Consider the following 19,819-nt stretch of genomic DNA (forward strand, 5'->3'; position numbering starts at 1 on the left):
ATTAAATTTGGCTTTTACTACGTTCTTACTTTACACGTTCAACCCATTTCAATACATGGTGTTCTTGGGGTATTGCCTCTCAGGGTATAAGTTTTCCAACCTACAAAGTGACTGAGGATAAGTGCTACAAGGTTAGAAAGATCTTAGAGGTATCAGACACTGGACGCGCAATTACTACGAGGAAGTACGCGTTGTAAAGAGCGACGGCATGGAACAAGATATCTGGGCAGTGGCAAGTATTCGTAAGCAAAGAGCGAGTGACGGAGTGTGCGAGGCGGAGCTGCAGGGGACTTCGTGGCGCCAAGGACTTGACAGCAATCACATGCGCCCTCCCGTATTGTCGACGTGACAAACCACTGATTACTTGTACTTGCATCTTGCGCATCTGTCCGAAGTCTTCAAAGATAGCCACACAAGCACCAAGTAGCAGTCTGCAAACATGAAGAAGCTGCGCGCAGGATTCTTGAAGAGAACACACAGTCAGTGCTAGTGTTTCGAGACGGGCACGACGCATGACGCAATGTTTACTGACATGAATGGGCAGGCAGCGATGCGACGACTGCGCGCACAAGCAGAGCGCCCACCGACGACTCTCCAGAATCCAATGCGACAAGAGCCATTGTGAGTCTGGCCTCTTTTGTAAACCACGACTCACGACCCAGCGACTAAGACAAGACACAGCGCCAGTTCTGCGAAGCGCCCAGCGACAACAGTGTAGGCCTCATGCCCTGTCCCACTCGTCGCACGCGCAACAACTGATCACACAGCAGGGAGAAGAAGTGCTGCACCTACCCGTCATCGTCGAAGCCGCCGAGTCGTCACCACAAGCTGCAGCCGCCGCCGCCCACCAGCTCCGAAAATGCCTCGACAAGGACAACAAGTCTCGAGTACAATACAACGCCATCATGTTGATCCGCATCCTCGCCGACAATCCCGGTCCCTCGTTCACCCGCAACATAGACACCAAATTCGTCTCGACCGTCAAGGACATTGTCAAGCACGGAAAGGACCCGAGCGTGCAGCAGATGATGAGAGAAACGCTCGACTCGTTGGAAGCCGAAAAGAGTCATGACCACGGACTGTACGACTTGCTGGCCATGTGGCGTCAAGTCAAGGGACACGGAGCTCGCATCCTGCCACAAGGCGCATACCGACAGAATGCTCCACCACTTCCACCACTTCCACTACACCCACATTCCCACTCCGCCCAGCCTGGAGTGCTGCCGACACCGCAAGAGCTGGCCTCGCGTGTCGAAGAAGCCCGCAACACGGCCAAGATCCTGCTGCAACTACTCCAGAGCACGCCGGCAGATCAAGTCATGAACACCGAGCTGATCAAGGAGTTCTCGGACCGCTGCCAGTCGGCTCAGCGCAGCATGCAGGAATACATCAACTGCAACTCGCCCCCTCCCGACGACGACACGCTGCAGACGCTCATCGAGACCAACGAACAACTGAGTCTGGCCATCAGCAGGCACCAACGTGCCGTCCTCCAAGCCCGACGAGCCCTCGGCCAGTCACCCTCTCCCGCCCTCGGCCCAAACAATCCCTTTGCTCCTCCACCGCCGCAAGCGCAACCCGCTGTCCAGCAAAGCTCCCTACAACCCGCCTCCCAGCCCTACGCCACAGACCCTCATACTGCCAACTCTCCCGTCTCGCCCGTCAACGGCGTCTTCTCCGCGCCTCCTCCTCCTGGTCCACCTCCAGGCCACCCTTCTGCTCCAGCACTCGCCCCGAACAACCCCTTCGCCGATCCTTCGGACTCTCGGCATAACCATGACTTCGACTACACAGACTATCCACAAGAGCGACGCAACTACGGTCCGAGTCTGGACACAAACCCGCGGCCCGCGTATGGCGGCGTGACTGAGAGCTACATGGGTCGGCAGTACAGTGCCGCCAACGGTCTCAGCATGCATGGCGGACTTGACACGACAATTACTGAGGAAGTGAGTCCTGTCGAGCAACACCACACTCAAAGGGAGGTTAGATACAGGTACTGAGCCATGACTGGGCCACTTGGTCCGCTTGGACATGTCTTTTGGTCACTATTTAGCAAACTTCCTTTAACAAGTTGATACCATGTCCGCCATTTGCGCATTGACGAGACGGTAATTCTGTTCATCAGCCCATGTTTTTGACGCGTGGTAGAGCTTGGTGAGAAATCGTATACATTTTGCTTGTGAGCGAGAGCGCGACTTTCTTGCCGAGCAAAAATGTGGATTCGAGCTGACGCGCCTAGATCAGCCAATCTTCTCGGCACAGGCAGCTGCTTCTTACATCCTTCTGGCACAACACACAAAATGAGCTCATTGAATGCACATGCGTCATGCATCTGATTCCCCTGCAAGGATGAACAGTTGCGAACTGCGATGACGCATCCGACGAGCCCGCTGGCGTGCTCGTGCGATGCGTTCTTTGCCGAATCGGGAGGCGTTACTCAGACCTACCGCTTTGGCTCCTTACTCATACCACCACACTTGACAATCTCCAAGAGCGACAGCAAGCGGACCCCAACTGTCCGCGCCAATGCCCGCTCGGGATGACTTGAGGCTCGGAGTATCTTAGACGAACCTCCTTGATGACTATGCCAACCTGAATAAACTTTGGTAGGTCCAACAGTTTGTAGATATGATCCTTTATATGGCTAGCAGCGAGCGCAGCTTGTTTGTCCATCCATCCACATCCACTCGGTATCTTGATTGCACTTCTCTTACTGCTGACTGCTTCGGATTTGCGTCCCCTCCGCTGCTATGTCGCATGGAGACTTGAAGCCCTCGGCTTCCACACCAACATTGGTCACAACTCCACCACGATCTCAGGCGGGCGACAACACCCATGAACACCACGACAAAACGGCCAAGCACAACGGATGGCACGACATGCCCGAAGTGCATGCTATCAGACACGCCGATGGCTCCAGATCTGTGCACAGAAAGCTCGGAGTGACCTGGACGAACCTCACTGTCAAGGGCGTTGGCGCAGATGCGTGCTTCAACGAAAACGTCCTTTCGCAATTTCTGCCTGGCAGACTGAAGGGAAGACGCAAGACCGACAAGGCCTCATTGAGAACGATCATCGACAACAGTCACGGCTGCGTCAAGCCTGGCGAGATGCTGCTGGTTTTGGGTCGCCCTGGAGCCGGTTGCACCACTCTGCTCAAGCTTCTGGCCAACCGCCGTTTTGGCTTTGCTGAGATCGATGGCGAGGTCAACTACGGATCACTTCGACACGATGAAGCGAAAAAGTACCAAGGCCAGATTGTGATGAACACAGAAGATGAGATATTCTTCCCGTCCCTCACCGTCGGTCAAACCATCGACTTCGCGACACGTATGAAGGTGCCAAATTATGTCACTTCCGGATCTTCGTCAAAGGAAGAAGCTCGTGAGGCCTCGAGGGATTTCATTCTCAAGCAGCTCTCCATCTCTCACACCAAGGGCACCAAAGTCGGCAACGAATTCATCCGCGGTGTCAGCGGTGGCGAGAGAAAGCGCGTCAGCATCATCGAAACAATGGCGACTCGAGGAAGTGTTTACTGTTGGGACAACTCCACGCGTGGTCTCGATGCTAGCACAGCCCTTCAATACATCAAGGCTGTTCGCGCCATGACCGACATTTTCGGGCTTGCTTCCATCGTTACTCTATATCAAGCCGGGAATGGTATCTTCGAGCAGTTTGACAAGGCACTCGTTCTCGACGAGGGCAAACAGCTTTACTACGGACCAGCCACGATGGCACGACCATTTATGGAAGACATTGGCTTCTTCTGTCCTGACGGCGCCAACGTTGCTGATTATTTGACTGGTACGTCTGTCTAATTCTGATAGAGAGTGACGCTGACTCGAGATTGAGGTGTTACCGTGCCGACTGAGCGACAGATTCGCGAGGGCTACGAGGCCAAGTTCCCCAGGACCGCGGACCAGATTGTCACCCTCTACGAATCGTCCGAAATCAGGACACTGATGGAGTCAGAGTATGACTACCCAACGACGATCGAGGCCAAAGACCATACGATAGAGTTTGAGCGAACAATTGCGGAAGAGAAAACCTCGGACATCCTTACTGCACGAGCACCCACCACTGTCGGGTTCGGGGCACAGCTCAAGGCTGCGACGCAACGCCAATACCAAATCATCCGTGGCGACATCAACGTTCTCTTCATCAAACAAGCATCAAATATCGTACAGGCTCTGACCTCGGGCTCGCTCTTCTACAATGCGCCAAATACATCGACCGGCCTCTTCATCAAGTCGGGAGCACTTTTCGTCTCTCTCTTATTCAACGTTCTGCTCACACAATCGGAAGTCATTGACTCATTTACCGGACGCCCTGTTCTTGCAAAGCACAAGTCATTCGCACTGTACAATCCTATCGCATGGTGTTTGGCCCAAATCTTGACCGACATCCCCATCCTGATCTTCCAGATCTCTACTTTCTCACTGATTCTCTACTTCATGGTTGGCCTGACGTACGAGGCCGGTCACTTCTTCATCTTCTGGTTTATCATCTTCGCTGCTACGATGTGTACAACTGCAATCTTCCGAGCCGTGGGTGCAGCATCCCCAAACTTCGACGAGGCAAGTAAATTCGCAGGAGTAGTCGTGATGGCCCTGCTGCTATACGTCGGCTACATGATACCGAAGACTGAGATGCATCCGTGGTTTGTTTGGTGAGTGTTGTAGTCCTGAGGCTGAGTTTTGAAATTGACAACATTTAGGATCTACTGGATCGACCCCATTGCCTATGCTTACAATGCTTTACTGTCGAACGAATTCAGTGGCAAGATTATACCTTGCGTCGGACCCAATCTCGTACCCAATGGCCCCGGCTACACTTCTGCGGCAAACCAGGGATGTACTGGCGTGCGAGGTGCTTCCATCGGTGCCACGTTTGTGACCGGCGAACAGTACCTCGACAGCTTAAGCTACAGTCGTTCCGACCTGTGGAGAAACATCGGGATCATCTGGTAATCTTCGGGTCTTGACAACTACTCTTGCATTAGCGCTGACATCTTCTAGGGCGTGGTGGGCGTTCTACGTTGGTCTGACTTTCCTATTTACCTCCCGATGGAAGGAGACCAATGAACAAAAGGGACTTCTCCTTGTTCCTTCAGAACTTGCCAAGCAAGCAAGGCCGATACTCAACGACGAGGAGTCGCAGCAGAACGAAAAGTCGACTGTTACCTCATCTAATGAGACCTCCACGGACGACGCCAACGACAAGCTCGAGGGCGAATTGATCAGGAATACCTCTGTCTTCTCATGGAAGAAGTTGACATACACCGTCCAAACACCTGAGGGACCACGGGTACTGCTCAATGAAGTCAATGGTTGGGTGAAGCCAGGCATGTTAGGCGCGCTAATGGGCGCATCTGGTGCAGGCAAAACAACTTTGCTGGATGTGTTGGCTCAACGTAAGACTGACGGAAGCATCAATGGCTCAGTCTTGGTCGATGGCCGCCCATTATCCATCAGTTTCCAGCGATCTACAGGCTACTGTGAACAGCTCGACGTACATGAGCCGTTGACGTAAGTCTATCACACAAACGGAAGGATTATCTGTGCTGACATGTTCTCAGCACTGTGAGGGAAGCTCTCGAGTTCTCCGCTCTTTTACGTCAGTCAAGGACGACCCCCAGAGAGGACAAGTTGAGATATGTCGATGTCATCCTTGATTTGCTTGAGATGCACGACATCGCCGACTGTCTGGTAGGAACCTCCGGAGGCGCTGGATTGTCCATCGAACAACGTAAGCGTCTTACAATTGGTGTGGAACTGGTCGCCAAACCGAGCGTTTTGATTTTTTTGGATGAGCCAACCTCCGGACTGGATGGGCAAGCTGCTTTCAACACAGTGCGCTTCCTCAAGAAGCTTGCTGCCGCGGGCCAGGCTATTTTGGTTACGATCCATCAGCCCAGCTCTCAACTGTTCGCACAGTTCGACAACTTGCTTCTTCTGGCCAAGAGTGGTAATACGGCCTACTTTGGAGAGATTGGTGAAAACGCTTCCGTCATTCGCGATTACTTTGGGAAACATGGAGCTCCCTGTCCAGAGGAGAAGAATCCAGCCGAGCACATGATTGATGTCATCTCGGACACTTCAACAAACTGGAACGATATCTGGCTCTCATCCCCCGAGCATGATGCCATGCTTACCGAGCTGAATCGCCTCCAAGACCCATCAGACAGCACACCCAGAGAAGATGGCGACGAGTCTTTGGAGTTTGCCATGCCTCTGTGGAACCAGATCAAGATCGTTTCTGCCAGAGCTAATACGACAATGTATCGCAACATCGACTACGTTAACAACAAGTTTGCGTTCCACATCATCACTGGGTTGTTCTTTGGATTCACTTTTTGGCAAATCGGAGATAGTGTTACCGATCTTCAGCAACGTTTGTTCGCTTGCTTCAACGCCATATTTGTTGCGCCCGGCGTTATAGGTATGCGTGACACACCTCCAGCACTTGTGAAAGACTACTAACTGTTTTCGAAGCACAACTCCAGCCTCTCTTCATCCAGAAGAGAGACATTTACGACGCACGTGAGAAGAAGTCGAAGATGTACTCATGGTTCGCCTTTGTAACCTCTCTCATCGTTTCCGAGTTCCCGTACCTGGTCATCTGCGCTGTCCAGTTCTTCCTGTGCTTCTACTATACCGTTGGCTTCCCGAACGCAGCGTCTTCAGCAGGAGCATTCTTCTTTGTCATGCTGATGTACGAATTTATCTACACTGGTATCGGACAGTTCATTGCCGCTTATGCATCAAATGCTGTCGCTGCATCACTGGTCAATCCTTTGATCATCTTCACGTTGGTTGGCTTCTGCGGCGCTGTCGTACCTTACGGGCAGATCACTGAGTTCTGGAGATACTGGTATGTTTTGATCCCACTTTTTCTTGTCCCTAGAAGCGAAGTGACTGACGCGATATCCTCCAGGCTCTACTACCTCAACCCCTTCAATTACCTCATCGGCGCCTTCCTTGTCTTCACAACCTGGGACGTTCAAGTGACCTGCAAGCGCTCAGAACTCGCCATCTTCGACCCTCCATCTGCTCAGACCTGCCTTGAGTATCTTACCCCTTACATGCAGGGCATGGGAGCCAGAACCAATCTCCTCAACCCCGAAGCCACCGGTGCCTGCGAAGTCTGTCAATACAGAACTGGTGCCGATTACCTGGCCACTTTGAACTTGACGGAAAAGTACTTTGGCTGGAGAGATGCAGGAATTGTGGTCTTGTTTGTGTTTAGTGGCTATGGATTGGTGTATCTGTTGATGAAGTTGAGGACCAAGAAGTCGAAGACTGCTGAGTAGATGGCGCGACAAGAGTGTAGGACAGGAGTTGCTATCCGGTACGATGTCTATATCAGTCTTTTGGACGGAAGACGGAGGAGCGTAATCGTTGGATGGGTGATAGATTATAGATATGGCGTTAGGCACAACCGTGTTGGGACATTTCAATCAGAGCATTCTTCCACTCTAGCACAGTGGCCTGGAACGATCTTGTAGCAGTGACTTGCAAAGCTATGACGGCGCAAAAGCTTGATGCCCGTGTACCACGAAGCTTATCTAAGCGATGACCAATGTTGCGGGCTGTAGATGTGTTGAGCGATGGTAGCTACAAATCCACTCGGGATATCTTCCACGATTAGCAATACGCCAGGTACCTAGAAGTACAAATTTACGATCATCTCATTCTCCTGAGGTCCAATATTTCAGCAACAGTCGACGTCTCAAGACAGCGCGAAAGCAACGCAGAACGATCAAGATTGTCTCCCTTCCACGAACAACACTAAACCCCGCTACATTCATGTTCCGGTGTCTTATGCCGCCATCGCGCCGCTTCTCGAATCACTATGCGTGCCGCCCGCCGCCACGATCCCTGCCTATACCCTTCCAGCTGTCACTTTCCCAGCAAGCGATGAAAGAAAAGCTTATACCATCATGGGAGCGCTCGATATCGCGCAAGAACTTTGCAACTCGAAGTTCTGCAATGCCAAGATGTTATTCCCACAAGGCGACCTGTCCATTACTGCAGCCGTCGAGTTTGAAGCGAAGGTGTTTCCTCGGATCATGTTGGAGGGATGGTTGGAGCATGTTTTGCCTTTTACAGCATTGATCCTCGATGCCAGAGGAGCCAAGTACATCGATGAGAGCAAGAAATCGAAGTTTGGTCCTATGGATGAGTTCCGAACTCGCATGTCAAAGCAAGAAGAAGAGACGGGGGTTCTGGAGGATGCGAACAAGAGGGCCGTGCGGCCCATCCAAGATTTCTATGAGAAAGCCGAGGAGGTTGGTCAAGAAAGAAAAGGTGTCTTCTATGGCGGTGGAGAAGAACCACAGTATGTGGACTTTTGTGTCGTGGCAGCTGTGATGTGGGGAGTCGTGGTCAGAGGTGATGTCGTGCTAGAGGTCATTGACAAAGTTGGCGATGGAAGGATTGCGAAGGTTGTGAGGAAGTGCCAGGAGTCGCTCATGTGATGGCTGCGCTCCGTATCTCCCTATACAGATCATTGAGATAAGTGACTTCCATTCATGGCTAGCCATTGTGGCTTCCGGGAAGTGTGATGCTCACGTCGTGTATCGCTCCCTCGATACCGTAGGTCTTGTCGGGGCGACCAGACGGCAATCAATAAGATGATTACAATCTTATCGTAGAGACAAAAAATCGGAATTGGGTGAGATCTATCAGAAAGCCCCGCAAAGCAAGTAAGAACAATGCAATTGGATCAACATCTGTCAAACCAGACTTGACAAGGGTATATTCACTAACATGTAGAGTGCCTATGGTTGTGGTAGCAAGACAAAAGTGACTCTTCCGAATTTCTCTAGATCTTGTCCCGTCCCGACATCAAGCATACTTACTCACCAGATCCCACGTAAACATCCTCTGTACAACTTCGAAGACGACGAGGACTGGTATATCGCTAGGTACAATCAAGATACTCATAAAGGGCCAGGTGAGTTTTGGTAGTACAGCACTAGAGGCCAGACACTACAGGCTCCAACTGTGGCTGGTGGTCGTGTTGCGAACAAAAGAGGCTGAAGATGCAACAGCGGAGCCTCCGGGTAAAGTTTCTGGTTGCCCCGCCGCGGACGATCACGACTTGAGCCTCAATGACAGCACCAAAAGCTTGAGCTCGGACTTTCGCTGATGTCACATCTTGTCACACATTTGTTGATGCATTACCCGTCCAAATGCAGTAAAGTATCCACTTCCTGCGTTCAGCTACTTGAAGTGTGTGAAGTCCTGTTCCACCTTCTCAGCCTCTCTCCAATATCCTACATTTTTCCGCAAATCGAAAAATCATACCTTACATCACAATCATGTCTGAACAAGAAGGTCCCGTCACTGCCTACACATGGCAAATCTCTGCCCAAGACCAACAGGGTGGCCCCGGTCTTGACAAGGATATGAAGGAGCAAGCCAACTGGACCCAACTCGAATTCTGGGACGACAACGGCAAGCCTTACCTCAAGGAATACGAAGGCCGCGGTCTTCTCCAAGACAAAGCCGTCCTCATCACCGGTGGCGACAGCGGTATCGGTCGCAGTGTCGCCATCCTGATGGCCAGAGAAGGCGCCGACGTCTCAATCTTATACTTGCCAGAGGAAGAGGAGGATGCGCAGTGGACCATCAAGCAGATTGAAAAGGCTGGTCGCAAGGGTCACGGTATGCAGTATGATCTCAAGGAGGAGAAGAACTGCAAGGCTGCTATCGACGAGCACATCAAGGTGTTTGGAAAGTTGAATGTTTTGGTCAACAATGCTTCCATGCAAGAGTCGTGTGAAGACCACAGAGAGATTGACATTGCTGTCGTCACACAGACTTTCCAGACCAACATCATCCAGGTATGTCGTAGAGTCTAAGCAGGCACCGAGGAGATTACTGACCACGACGGTGCACAGATGATGGCTCTGAGCAAGTACGCTCTCCAACACATGAAGCGCGGCGACAACATTGTCAACTCAGCCTCAGTCCTCGCCTACGAGGGTGATGCCTCCAAGGTCGACTACTCCTCCACAAAGGGCGCCATCGTCACTTTCACTCGCGCACTTGCAAAGCAGCAGGCACCCAAAGGAATCAGAGTCAACGCCGTCGCACCTGGAATCATGCAAGCTTTTCTCACTCCACTATCCCGCAATCAAGTTGCTGACGTTTCAACAGTTGGACTCCCCTACAGCCCGCTACCGCCAATGTCCCTGCTGAGGGTATGAAGAATGTCGGCAAGGGCATGGCTCCTATGGATAGAACTGGTATGCCTATTGAGATTGCTACTGCATACATTCAGTTGGCTTCGCCTCTTGGTTCGTACTTCACCGGCGAGTGTATTCACGGTACCGGTGGTATTGAGATGCAGGGTTAGATGGTGTACCTTTCATGACTTGAGACGTCTCAGTAATTATGTTATTTAATGAATTCAATGTCGTTCACATCTTCCCAAGGTTTGCCATTGTAGCATTTATGTGCGCCCGCTCGCGGTGAGCAGTAGTGTCGTCGGTCGACGCGTGTGGTAGCTCGTAATCCCCCCATCATCGCGTATCAAAGCAACGGCCGAAGAGCTGTGCATTCAATTCAAACTTGAGCCGGCTTCTGGCTACGCTTGTAGAGATGTCGTCCAAGAGCAGAAAGACCAATTGCAAGACAAGGGCCAAAGGGACGAATTGTGCCTTACCTGGCTCCGCGTTCGTATACCTATCTGGCAGCCAGACCTGCTGCGCTATGGACTGCAATTTCGGTACTTCAATCTAGAACATGATTTGCAAGATGGGAAACAGTACGCGAGGTTGATTTGATGACAATCAAAACATTCAAGACAATATACGTCGCATGTCAATGGCGCAAGGATTCAAGGAGAGTCCAATGACGACTCTGCCCAACGTTTGATATGTTGACTCATCATAGGGCATTCTTTGTCGGCTCGAGCTATCGAGAGAAGGATCTCGGAGTTGTAAGACACTCAAACGATCTACCACTTCAGCGCTTGATCTATTTGTGAAAATACCGAGGTCGTCTGCAAAAATCCAGAGGTTGTGTAAGGACAATTCAGCCTCAGGCCTCTTGTCTTCGTGCTGTCTAAATCCTTCGTCTTCTTTTGCAGCGTCGCTTTGCTTTTCATGCTTGGGGAAAGTATGATTTGAACTCTCAGCTCTTGCATTTGTTTCTCCGCTCTAGAGTCAACGTTTCCAGTCCTGGAGCAGCTTTCAGAGCCCGCTGAGTCTGCATTGAGAGCGACGGTATCGTGGGATTGTAAGAAGCCGGCCTGTCCGGCCAAATATCGGCTTCTCTGCGCCTGGGGTCCGAGTGTCTGGATGGGACCAGCGCAAACACTCGACACGCAAAACGTCGTCTTGTCCAACAACCAAGTGTTGACGGTTGCCTGCAATATTCCGTCGCTCTACGCTTGCAGGACCATTGCGGGCTTCTACACGGGAATTGCAAGTAGCCGCGCAGCATGAAGTGGTGTCTGCGATCGGTCCGGTCGACAAGTGCAGGCATGAAAGTGCTTTTGGTCATGACGGTCGTTATGTAATTGCTCATTCATACAGTCGCTCTAGTAAACGCTTTCGACCCCTCGTATCCTACAAATATCGTACCGCTATCCGACTTCTCCATCTCTATCCTTGTACTCGATCCGCTTCGTCCTGGGTTGTCGTCTTTCGCCTCGTCGTCTTCTTCGTAGGAAGTAAAGCCCATACCCGTCCATGTGATGATTGGTCGTCGGATGACCGCGCGAGGTAGCTCTGCTGGTAGCATGACCAGTACGGCGTTTCCGCTATCGCCTCTGGAGGAAGAAGAGCGACGGATCTTGTGGACCAAAGGCGAGAGCAGTGGCACAGATGCGGCGATGGTACCGACACTCAGCTCGAGAAAACTCCACACGAAGTAGTTGTCCTTGTAGTATTTGTCTTCGGCGCTGAAGTACACCCACATGGCATACGTCTTGATGGAACCGCACACGACCGCGACCCAGCCAAGGCTCAATGCGATAACAAGGAAGATCTTTTTGAAGGTCGACACCTTCATTCTGAGGACGATGGGGATAGGCCAGAGGGCAAGGACGGCATCTGTCAGCATGTTCGTGACGCTGTTCCACATGGCCAAGCCTCTCCAGACCTCGGTGGAGATTATCTTTGCATCTTTTTGCTCGTCCAGATGCCAGTTGGCTCGTAGAGGGATACATGACCAGAAGAGCGTTGTAGCATATGCGACCGAACAAAGAGACATGAAGACTACAAATGTCAGTGGGCATTCGGCGAGGTGACATGCTCTGACTCACCCATCAAGCCATACAACGCCCATCGAGCCCATCTGCTCCGCCCGACGCGGATGAGGAAGAAGCCGACACTACACTTGAAGGTGCCGACACCAAGCATGAGGAAGAGTTGGTGAGGAAATGTCCACATCAGGAAATGTTCATATTGTGGTATTGTGTACGTCACGCTGTGTCGACCGAGAACTCCAGTGCTTGCTTCCCCAACGAAGCAAGTCCAGCAACCAATGACGAAAAGGGCGGTGATGAAGATGAGTAGGTCTTCCCAGCCAAGTCGGCGTACCATGAAGGCACGAGCGTACAGTCTCAGAGTCACGACGACGACAGAGAAGAAGCAGAAGAAGCCAGTGATGCCGAGTATTCGCGCCGAGATGTCATCATCCAGATACGCCTTACTGTGTACGATCGTGGCGCGAGGTAAGAGTGATCCTTGCAGTGCGGGCATGTTGCTCAATGGTGATAGTAACAGACATCAAAGGTAAGGATGAGACCAGCTCCAGTATGGCAGGGTAGAGTGTGGATGTCCGGCTAGTAATAAGTGTAGGCGGAATTTCTTAGTCTTAGCCGAATATTGAAGAGACAGGATGGAAGAAGTATGACACATCAGAGCCTCGAGGTGTCTAGACCAGCTATATGTGTTTGGTACGACCCCGTGTGGACACCCGAGAGCCTGATCCAAGGGCAGGTAGGTGGCTTGGGCCAAGGTCGCGTAGAATCACTTGCTCTAGATATACGCAGTGATATCGCTAATGTCAGGAAGCCACAGGCGCCGGGAATGTGAAATATTGCTTTCTGCCGAGTACCGAACAGAGAACAAGCGAAGAAGAATGGATTGCGCTCTGTAAAAAGGGCTGAACACGCGACGACGGAAAGCCTATCATTCCACCTTGTATCGAATGAGCTGAGGCCTTGCAGGGATTGTTGTGGAGCCTCACAAGGGAAGCGAGAAATTGTCGAAGGAGTGAGACAGGGTGCACTAATCGGGAGGTCGCGATTATTGAGAGGCGCCTTTCACGAGTGACAGACAGTGGACCTATTGCGTGCGCGGGTGCCCTACTTGTCAGTATAAGCTATACATTATGATCTAAATTCATCAATGGCGTAGTGATCAACCCGAGGAAGCAGCGACGGGCCTCGCGGGCTCCAGTGAATGTCAGGATCATAAGATGCAGCGACAACTTTTGGTGGAACGACCGTCGAAGGATTCGAGCGTTGCTGACCACTGCAGATTGGGTGAAACCGCATCATCGAATACTACAGGACGTTTGACAACGGTTTGAACTTGTTCGGCCGCAGAAAAACGTCGTCACATGCCGAGACCAGAGAACGTGGCTCTTCAACATTGTGCAAAGAATACCGAAGGGGGGCACAACGTGGTGTTCCTGAGATCGATCGTAGGGATTGAGGATGCCATGATTGCGGCCAATTGTGATGTTGTTGTAAGAAGAAAGCATGCGGTGTTCTTGGTGCTGACAACTTGAACCCGATCACTCGTATTGACGCGTACTCGGCCTCGATTGCCGGCAAGAGCGTCACACCAGTCGGCACGCTCCAAGAAGGTAGGATGTGCAGCACATCTTCAGCAGGTCTCAGTTATCAGCTCTCGCATCGCACCGCTCCGGATCTTCGAACTTCTGCGGCAGAATGACACTCCATAGGGTTTGTCTATAGGGAATGAATCATCTCTGGGCAATAACCGAGTCTGGAAGGTGGTCGGTCGCTGGTGTTTTGCAGATCAGGATCTACCTCAAATCGTTGGTGAGGATAAGACCCTGGTCTGCGTTTTCTGCCTCGCTTGACCGATCAACGAGCACTCGGAGTGACGACTCCTTTGGTTCTGAGATACTTGAGGGGACAGAGAAGCTGTTAGATATCGTTTTCTAGAGATGAATAGTGTGATGCCACGTAGTTGACATTGTGCGGGAACAGACTCTCGGGTTTTTTGGTCAGTAACACACTTTGCACAGACGGATGATCTGGCGGCATGGTCTCTGATCACGAAACCCTCTGATCTTCAAACTGGACATCTCATATTCAAAATCTCGATTCTTACTACGTAAAGATGCCGTACTGCGATAAAGAAGCCTGCGCATATGTCTGCCTGTCCTTCGCTGTCTACAATCAACCGCTGATAGAATCGAAGGCCGGTAATGCCAAGCTCACAGTTGATCTGGCTGAACCTCGCGAAACCAGCGAGCAGACCCACGTTAGAAATCCCACGTCATTCTCGCGTCCTCGAGTGCGCACATACAGTTCCCCACATTTCCGCATGCTCACAGCCCACAGAAGTCATCAACTCGGGGACCGGCTTCAGCGAGCTGCAAAGTCTTACCACCTTCTGCAAACACGACGAGGTCGCTTGCATTCGGTCGGAACTGGGGCCAAGCAAAGTAGCCACCATCTGAGCTGTTGAATCTCTTCGGACCAGCAGCTGGATTCTCCGCGAAGCTCAACCACAACGCTTCCATTGTCTGACTCACGGCATACTCGAAACTGGTGGAGTTGCCTGGGCCATACTCATCATGTGTGCCGAAGAGCAGAGGTAGCTCAGCACTGTGATACGCGCCGAACCAGGAGACGGGCGAGATATTGCTGAAGTTACCGGTGTAGAGATAACGGTAGGTGGGATACAGTGAAGGATCGATGTCACGGCGGGCGACGTCTCGAGCGACAGGACAAGCGATGATAGACAGTGTAGTATTGACAAGCGTCGCGTTACCTGGACCGGCTGGGGTGAAAGGTACGAATCCTGCACCCTCGTTTGTGTTTGAGCCAGTTATCAATGGCTATGAAATTCAAGTAAGTGACCAATTCGCGTGCTTGCGAAGCGACAAGAAACTTACCAGAGGTGCAAGATGGCCATGAACCAAACGATCAGTATAGTTGGAGAATACAGTGATGTTGTCATCTGATGGTGTGAAAGAGATCGCGGGAGTCTTCTTGCTGATAACATAGTTCGACAAAGCACTCTCCAAGGCCGTCGCATTGACGTTTCGCACACATGCGAGTTCAGCGGTGGCATTCAGACTACTGCAGCCGACAAGACCGGCGAGAGCTGTGAAGTTGGTGTGCGTCGGATCAGACTTTGCGATGATGCCCGTAGCTCCGGAGTCTGCGATCAAGCCAGCTACAATCGGATCATCTGCGAACGCATAGGGGTAGTTTGCGACGCTCGCACCACCAGCTGACTGGCCCCAGAGTGTGATTCTGTTCGGATCACCACCGAACTGAGCAATGTTCTTGTAGGTCCACTCCACACTATCCACGTTCAGTATAAGACGTGGAACAGCAAAGACTTTATCACTCACGCTTTGCGCTGATCAAGTAATCCTGGATTCTGATGTGCAAGAGCTGCAGCGTTTGGAAAGCCAAATACGTTGACGCGGTAGCTGTCATCGTCAACACTTGTCGTGCGGCTAGCGACAGAGAGAACTTACTTCATCACGACCACGATATGCGACTGCGTTCTCTGCACCCACTTGTCCGGAATCTTGTACATGGAGTTCTGACCTCCACCAGTGAATCCACCTCCAGGAATGTACAGAAAGACTGGAAGAGGAGAGCCTTTTGCGTCGATGCCAGCAATCGAAGGTGTCCAAACGGAGAGAAAGAGGCAGTCTTCTGACTGACCTCCACTGGTGAGAAATTGCTGTTCGTACGCTGTGTAGATGGTGGATCCATTCGAAAATTGCTGCATGCAGGAGTTCGGTAGTGCGGTCGCATTGATGGACTGGCTCGATACGAAGTCTACGGGCGGAGCAAATCTCAGAGCTCCAACCGGTGGTTGCGCATAGGGTATACCAAGGAATTGACGAACATCGGGTGCTGTCTCGTTGACAAAGCCTTGGAGCTGTCCACTGGTGGTATTGACTGTCAAGCCATTGTTTGACAAAGCAGAAGAGGCATAAGCCAGCCTAAGAATGCCAGTGATGGCGATGGTCTGGAACAACATAGGGTCGGCTGAGAGTTGTCTTGAACATCCAAAACAGCACGCTGCCACACGCTCATATACTCTTCTGCTTCCATGACCGAGGTCATCGCCGGTTGTGAGATCTTCTTACCGAAGTAACGATGATTGTCATCATGGCTTGCAGATATACGCGATGACCCCGCAGACCTGTATACGGCAAGCACGTCGGCAAGGCATCGTGCAGATCCGCACCCCATGGAGACCCCGGACCCTAAGAGTCGGCTGGTTCTACATGCGCACGCCGGATATTGGACGAACAGCCCTCTTCGGTGTAGACTGTTGAAGAGTGATGTTCACATCGATGTCGCCTCACCTCTAATGCGTCGCGGTGCGATCAAGAACACAATCTGCTGAGAACAAGGTATTCTTGATTCCCCAGGCTTCACATTCGAATTGTGTCCAGGGCGGAGAAGTCGCATGTGGCCCGATAGTGGTCTGCGCAGGGAAGTTTGTGGAAGAATTCTTATCCGCGCGCTGTACTAGGCAATCCAGGCGGCGTTTGACGGTCGTGACGTAGCCACGCGCCGAAGTCGCACCAATCTCCTTCGCGTAATTCTGTCGCGTCTTCCTTCCACATTTTTGACATTTCGTCTATCACAATGAACGACACCCTGCGCGGATCGCCACCATGCAAGCTTGATCCAAGTTGAGCCATAGCCACTTACTACGAATACATACATAGCCGGTGGTGTGATAGTGTACAGCAGAAGATGCACTGAGGCAGCGAAGGGAATTGTCAATTGTCAGTCTATCTCGTGCCTCGTCATGTACGTCCGCCATCCGTAACGACGACGACAACACAGCCACTGCATTTCACTGCCTCTCACACTCAACTCGGTTCCGCCTTCAGATTGCGCAATTGACCTGTCGCAGTCGGACCTGTTCAATCAGTCGACAAGGCTCAAAAGCGCGAACCTCACCGTGAGGCTCAGTTGAATTCGCCAGCTCCCTCACAACGAGTAAGAGGGGGCGTACTCTGCTTCTTGCTACACATAGAGATTGCCCCCGAGATCCAGTCAATACCTGCGTAGCTGCCACTGCCATGATCATCTGCCATCCAAGTCCCGACTTGCTTGAAGCTTCCTGGACAGCCTTGCATGGTACGACCATAACGACGAGTGACCAAAGGACGAGTTATCATAACACCACAGTTGCCGTCCTTGACAGTACCCTTGGTGGTGACAGAGCTCTGTGTTGTCCAAGTACGCTGGAACTGGACTCCGAACTGTGCAGTCAACTTGTTGGCAATCAGGGTCGGACTGCCACTTCCTGAGACAGTCACCGCGTTGGCGACAGTGTCTGCAAGATCTTGTCAGAAAGAAGCGGCTCGAGACGAGAGCATGTTGTACTTACATCCTTTCATGACACTGATATCCATGTCACCCACGGCGCAGACTACAGGCGACATTTGAACGTCCCAGTCAACGAATCGCTGAGTAGTGTCAGTGACGACCGCGAAAGTATTATCGCAGCTTGCTTGTCGCTTCTCAAGGTTTGCCTTGGAGCTGAAGATCTCTGCAGGCCGATCCGTCGCATTGAGATATGCTTCGTCAACAGCTGGCCTCTCAAGTAGGACTCCTGCGGCTTCAAGCGTAGAGATCCACTCAGTCGACTTGATGGCCTCGACTGCAGGGCGTACATCAGTATCTATACCCTGCAAGGGCGGCTTCCAACTTACCAGTGCCGTTCTTGGTGAGAACCATCACATCCTCGGGCAGCATGACAGCAGCGTCATGCTCAGAGCGAAGCGCGAGAGGCGATGCGATGGCAGATGCTGCATAAAGCAGGGTCAGAGTAGGAAGATGCATTTCGCAAGGGAGTGAAGAAGCTGAATGGCTACCTGATAGGAAAGAAGGCTGGAGCTGCTGATCTTTAGACGCAGAAGATGGCCGCTCTTATATACCACGTTATGTCGGTGATTCCGGCCATCGAACTTGTCAATAGGGCATTGTGAGCATTGCGAAGTGCGATATACTACTGCGTCGAAGGATCAGCTAACACGATGTCCATGCATCAGACTTTTTGTGCTTGGAGGTGAATACGGGCACCTGAAACAAAGCATGAACGATAATCTCCTAGGCCTGGAGGGCCGCAGGTATGCACGTGGAGAGCCTATATCGGGCCGTGTCGGGATCTGGGGAAGGTTGAAGCGACCCCAGCGCGTTTCTTGAACTTCATCTCATATGATTCACGCCGATTAGCATCTCAAGCTCACTGCCAACAACATCGAATGATTCGTGGTCGAAGATCACAACAGTCTTGAATGGAAAAACTTCCGATGAGACAGCAAGCCCTAGAGGCTGTGCACTTCACGAGGTGGTCGGCGCACTCCCTTGACAGTACTCTTGAGGAACATCAAGGTCGTCCTACACTCAACGTCGGTAAAATGGCCGAAAACATGTAACAAGACTGGGTTGAGTGATAAGGTTCAATCTCCCAATCTACACACGCAACACCAAGAATTGAACAGTGGTCCAAGAAGATCCTCTCAACAAACTCAGTCCCGAACACGAACGAGTCATCTGAAATCGCCTGCCGTTGCCCTGAGGGACTATCATTCAACTGGAAAGGGCTCGAGATTGTGTCCTGTTGGTTCTCTGTGTCTTGCAGGTACATATGAGGGCAACTTCCCATCAGTCTGTGAACATCACTTCCTTTTCTCCATTTTCCCACGTCAAAGACTTTCACATCCACCACCGACATATCATGCATTCAGTGTCGACCTTGAATGTTGCGCTTTGCTCGCTGCTTCTCGCAGCTTTCGGCCCCGGGTAGGATCACAGCGCCGACTGATATCTGCAAGAAGGTCGTAGCTAATGTTCTCCTGGGGGGCAGAGCCCAAGCGAAGCTCCATAACTCTGCTGTCTGTGTGACTGGAAGAACGGAGGCGCCTATTGGAGGTACTGGGTGGAGCGTCAGCTACAACTGGCAAAAGAACTACGAGATCGACATCACTGCCTCGAAGTGCGCCTGCGATCATTACAAAGTTCGCAACACAGGCGACAAGCAGTGGGACAAGTGTGAGGACTGCACATTTGTAAGACGCCTTGACGCAGACATTGGATCGTTGTTCTCGGTGCTGATTTTTCAACCAGGATGGACTTCAATGCAATTCAGCTGCCTGGCATATCGGTGGTGATGAGGTCAGTGGCTTCCCAGAGCTTTTTCCGTGTCTTATACTGACACACCGTACTCAGATGAACTACTACTGCACTGAAAAGTGTGGTGCTCAAGGCTCGGAAGCCAACTAGAGCCATCACAATCGAGCTCTTTTATGTGGACACAAGTCCAGTTCACCTGTAGTAATGCCTGGTCATCGCGTGTTGATCCATATATTTTCATGCAATCTTCAAGAGTCGATCCACATGCTGCTTCGATGTTCCGTGCGTGTGTGAAAAAATGGTAACACGGTGCCGAAATATCATTTTTCTAAGTACCACATCCTGTTACGACGCAGTGCCATTTAATGGAAGTTGCAACAAGCATGTCGAAGATTTCGAGAACTTTGCGTATGTAGTAACGATATTTTGCATGATGCCAGCTGAAGGTACGCACGCCCACACCTGGTCCCAG

The 19,819-nt window shown here is 51.6% G+C and overlaps 9 protein-coding genes across 9 annotated transcripts; 5 read left to right on the forward strand and 4 right to left on the reverse strand.

Annotated features, from left to right (window-relative positions):
* The first annotated feature begins 393 nt into the window (after nucleotides 1-393).
* AUEXF2481DRAFT_40820 (uncharacterized protein) lies at nucleotides 394-2,294 on the forward strand. Its single transcript, XM_013487772.1, has 4 exons — nucleotides 394-479; nucleotides 545-621; nucleotides 682-714; nucleotides 771-2,294. The coding sequence occupies exons 1-4, from the start codon at nucleotides 440-442 to the stop codon at nucleotides 2,001-2,003; spliced, it is 1,383 nt and encodes a 460-aa protein (XP_013343226.1). The 5' UTR covers nucleotides 394-439; the 3' UTR covers nucleotides 2,004-2,294.
* A 459-nt stretch (nucleotides 2,295-2,753) lies between these two features.
* On the forward strand, nucleotides 2,754-7,315 carry AUEXF2481DRAFT_5738 (uncharacterized protein; the record flags this gene model as incomplete). The annotated part of the gene is made up of 7 exons (XM_013487667.1): nucleotides 2,754-3,807; nucleotides 3,856-4,672; nucleotides 4,721-4,969; nucleotides 5,022-5,531; nucleotides 5,582-6,444; nucleotides 6,498-6,876; nucleotides 6,940-7,315. 7 exons carry the CDS (start codon nucleotides 2,754-2,756, stop codon nucleotides 7,313-7,315), a joined length of 4,248 nt encoding a protein of 1,415 aa, XP_013343121.1.
* Nucleotides 7,316-7,578: 263 nt separating this feature from the next.
* Nucleotides 7,579-8,494, forward strand: AUEXF2481DRAFT_40821 (uncharacterized protein). The gene has a single exon (XM_013487773.1). The coding sequence runs from the start codon at nucleotides 7,946-7,948 to the stop codon at nucleotides 8,480-8,482; it is 537 nt and encodes a 178-aa protein (XP_013343227.1). The 5' UTR covers nucleotides 7,579-7,945; the 3' UTR covers nucleotides 8,483-8,494.
* A 686-nt stretch (nucleotides 8,495-9,180) lies between these two features.
* Nucleotides 9,181-10,447, forward strand: AUEXF2481DRAFT_108884 (uncharacterized protein). The gene is made up of 3 exons (XM_013487910.1): nucleotides 9,181-9,853; nucleotides 9,911-10,116; nucleotides 10,170-10,447. Exons 1-3 carry the CDS (start codon nucleotides 9,329-9,331, stop codon nucleotides 10,366-10,368), a joined length of 930 nt encoding a protein of 309 aa, XP_013343364.1. The 5' UTR covers nucleotides 9,181-9,328; the 3' UTR covers nucleotides 10,369-10,447.
* A 460-nt stretch (nucleotides 10,448-10,907) lies between these two features.
* Nucleotides 10,908-11,216, reverse strand: AUEXF2481DRAFT_40823 (uncharacterized protein). The gene has a single exon (XM_013487774.1). The coding sequence runs from the start codon at nucleotides 11,158-11,160 to the stop codon at nucleotides 10,972-10,974; it is 189 nt and encodes a 62-aa protein (XP_013343228.1). The 5' UTR covers nucleotides 11,161-11,216; the 3' UTR covers nucleotides 10,908-10,971.
* Nucleotides 11,217-11,543: 327 nt separating this feature from the next.
* Nucleotides 11,544-12,721, reverse strand: AUEXF2481DRAFT_5741 (uncharacterized protein; the record flags this gene model as incomplete). Its single annotated transcript, XM_013487668.1, has 2 exons — nucleotides 11,544-12,235; nucleotides 12,283-12,721. The coding sequence occupies 2 exons, from the start codon at nucleotides 12,719-12,721 to the stop codon at nucleotides 11,544-11,546; spliced, it is 1,131 nt and encodes a 376-aa protein (XP_013343122.1).
* Nucleotides 12,722-14,324: 1,603 nt separating this feature from the next.
* AUEXF2481DRAFT_80508 (uncharacterized protein) lies at nucleotides 14,325-16,274 on the reverse strand. The gene is made up of 4 exons (XM_013487831.1): nucleotides 15,714-16,274; nucleotides 15,585-15,665; nucleotides 15,120-15,534; nucleotides 14,325-15,062 (listed from the first exon to the last, which is right to left on the reverse strand). Exons 1-4 carry the CDS (start codon nucleotides 16,226-16,228, stop codon nucleotides 14,550-14,552), a joined length of 1,524 nt encoding a protein of 507 aa, XP_013343285.1. The 5' UTR covers nucleotides 16,229-16,274; the 3' UTR covers nucleotides 14,325-14,549.
* Nucleotides 16,275-17,174: 900 nt separating this feature from the next.
* On the reverse strand, nucleotides 17,175-18,054 carry AUEXF2481DRAFT_30229 (uncharacterized protein; the record flags this gene model as incomplete). Its single annotated transcript, XM_013487705.1, has 3 exons — nucleotides 17,175-17,545; nucleotides 17,600-17,872; nucleotides 17,925-18,054. The coding sequence occupies 3 exons, from the start codon at nucleotides 18,052-18,054 to the stop codon at nucleotides 17,175-17,177; spliced, it is 774 nt and encodes a 257-aa protein (XP_013343159.1).
* An 898-nt stretch (nucleotides 18,055-18,952) lies between these two features.
* Nucleotides 18,953-19,699, forward strand: AUEXF2481DRAFT_80510 (uncharacterized protein; the record flags this gene model as incomplete). The annotated part of the gene is made up of 4 exons (XM_013487832.1): nucleotides 18,953-19,017; nucleotides 19,082-19,283; nucleotides 19,342-19,389; nucleotides 19,444-19,699. The coding sequence occupies 4 exons, from the start codon at nucleotides 18,953-18,955 to the stop codon at nucleotides 19,495-19,497; spliced, it is 369 nt and encodes a 122-aa protein (XP_013343286.1). The 3' UTR covers nucleotides 19,498-19,699.
* Nucleotides 19,700-19,819: the final 120 nt, after the last annotated feature.

This window comes from Aureobasidium subglaciale (assembly GCF_000721755.1).
Source record: "Aureobasidium subglaciale EXF-2481 unplaced genomic scaffold scaffold_12, whole genome shotgun sequence".
NCBI classification, from domain to species: Eukaryota; Fungi; Ascomycota; class Dothideomycetes; order Dothideales; family Saccotheciaceae; genus Aureobasidium; species Aureobasidium subglaciale.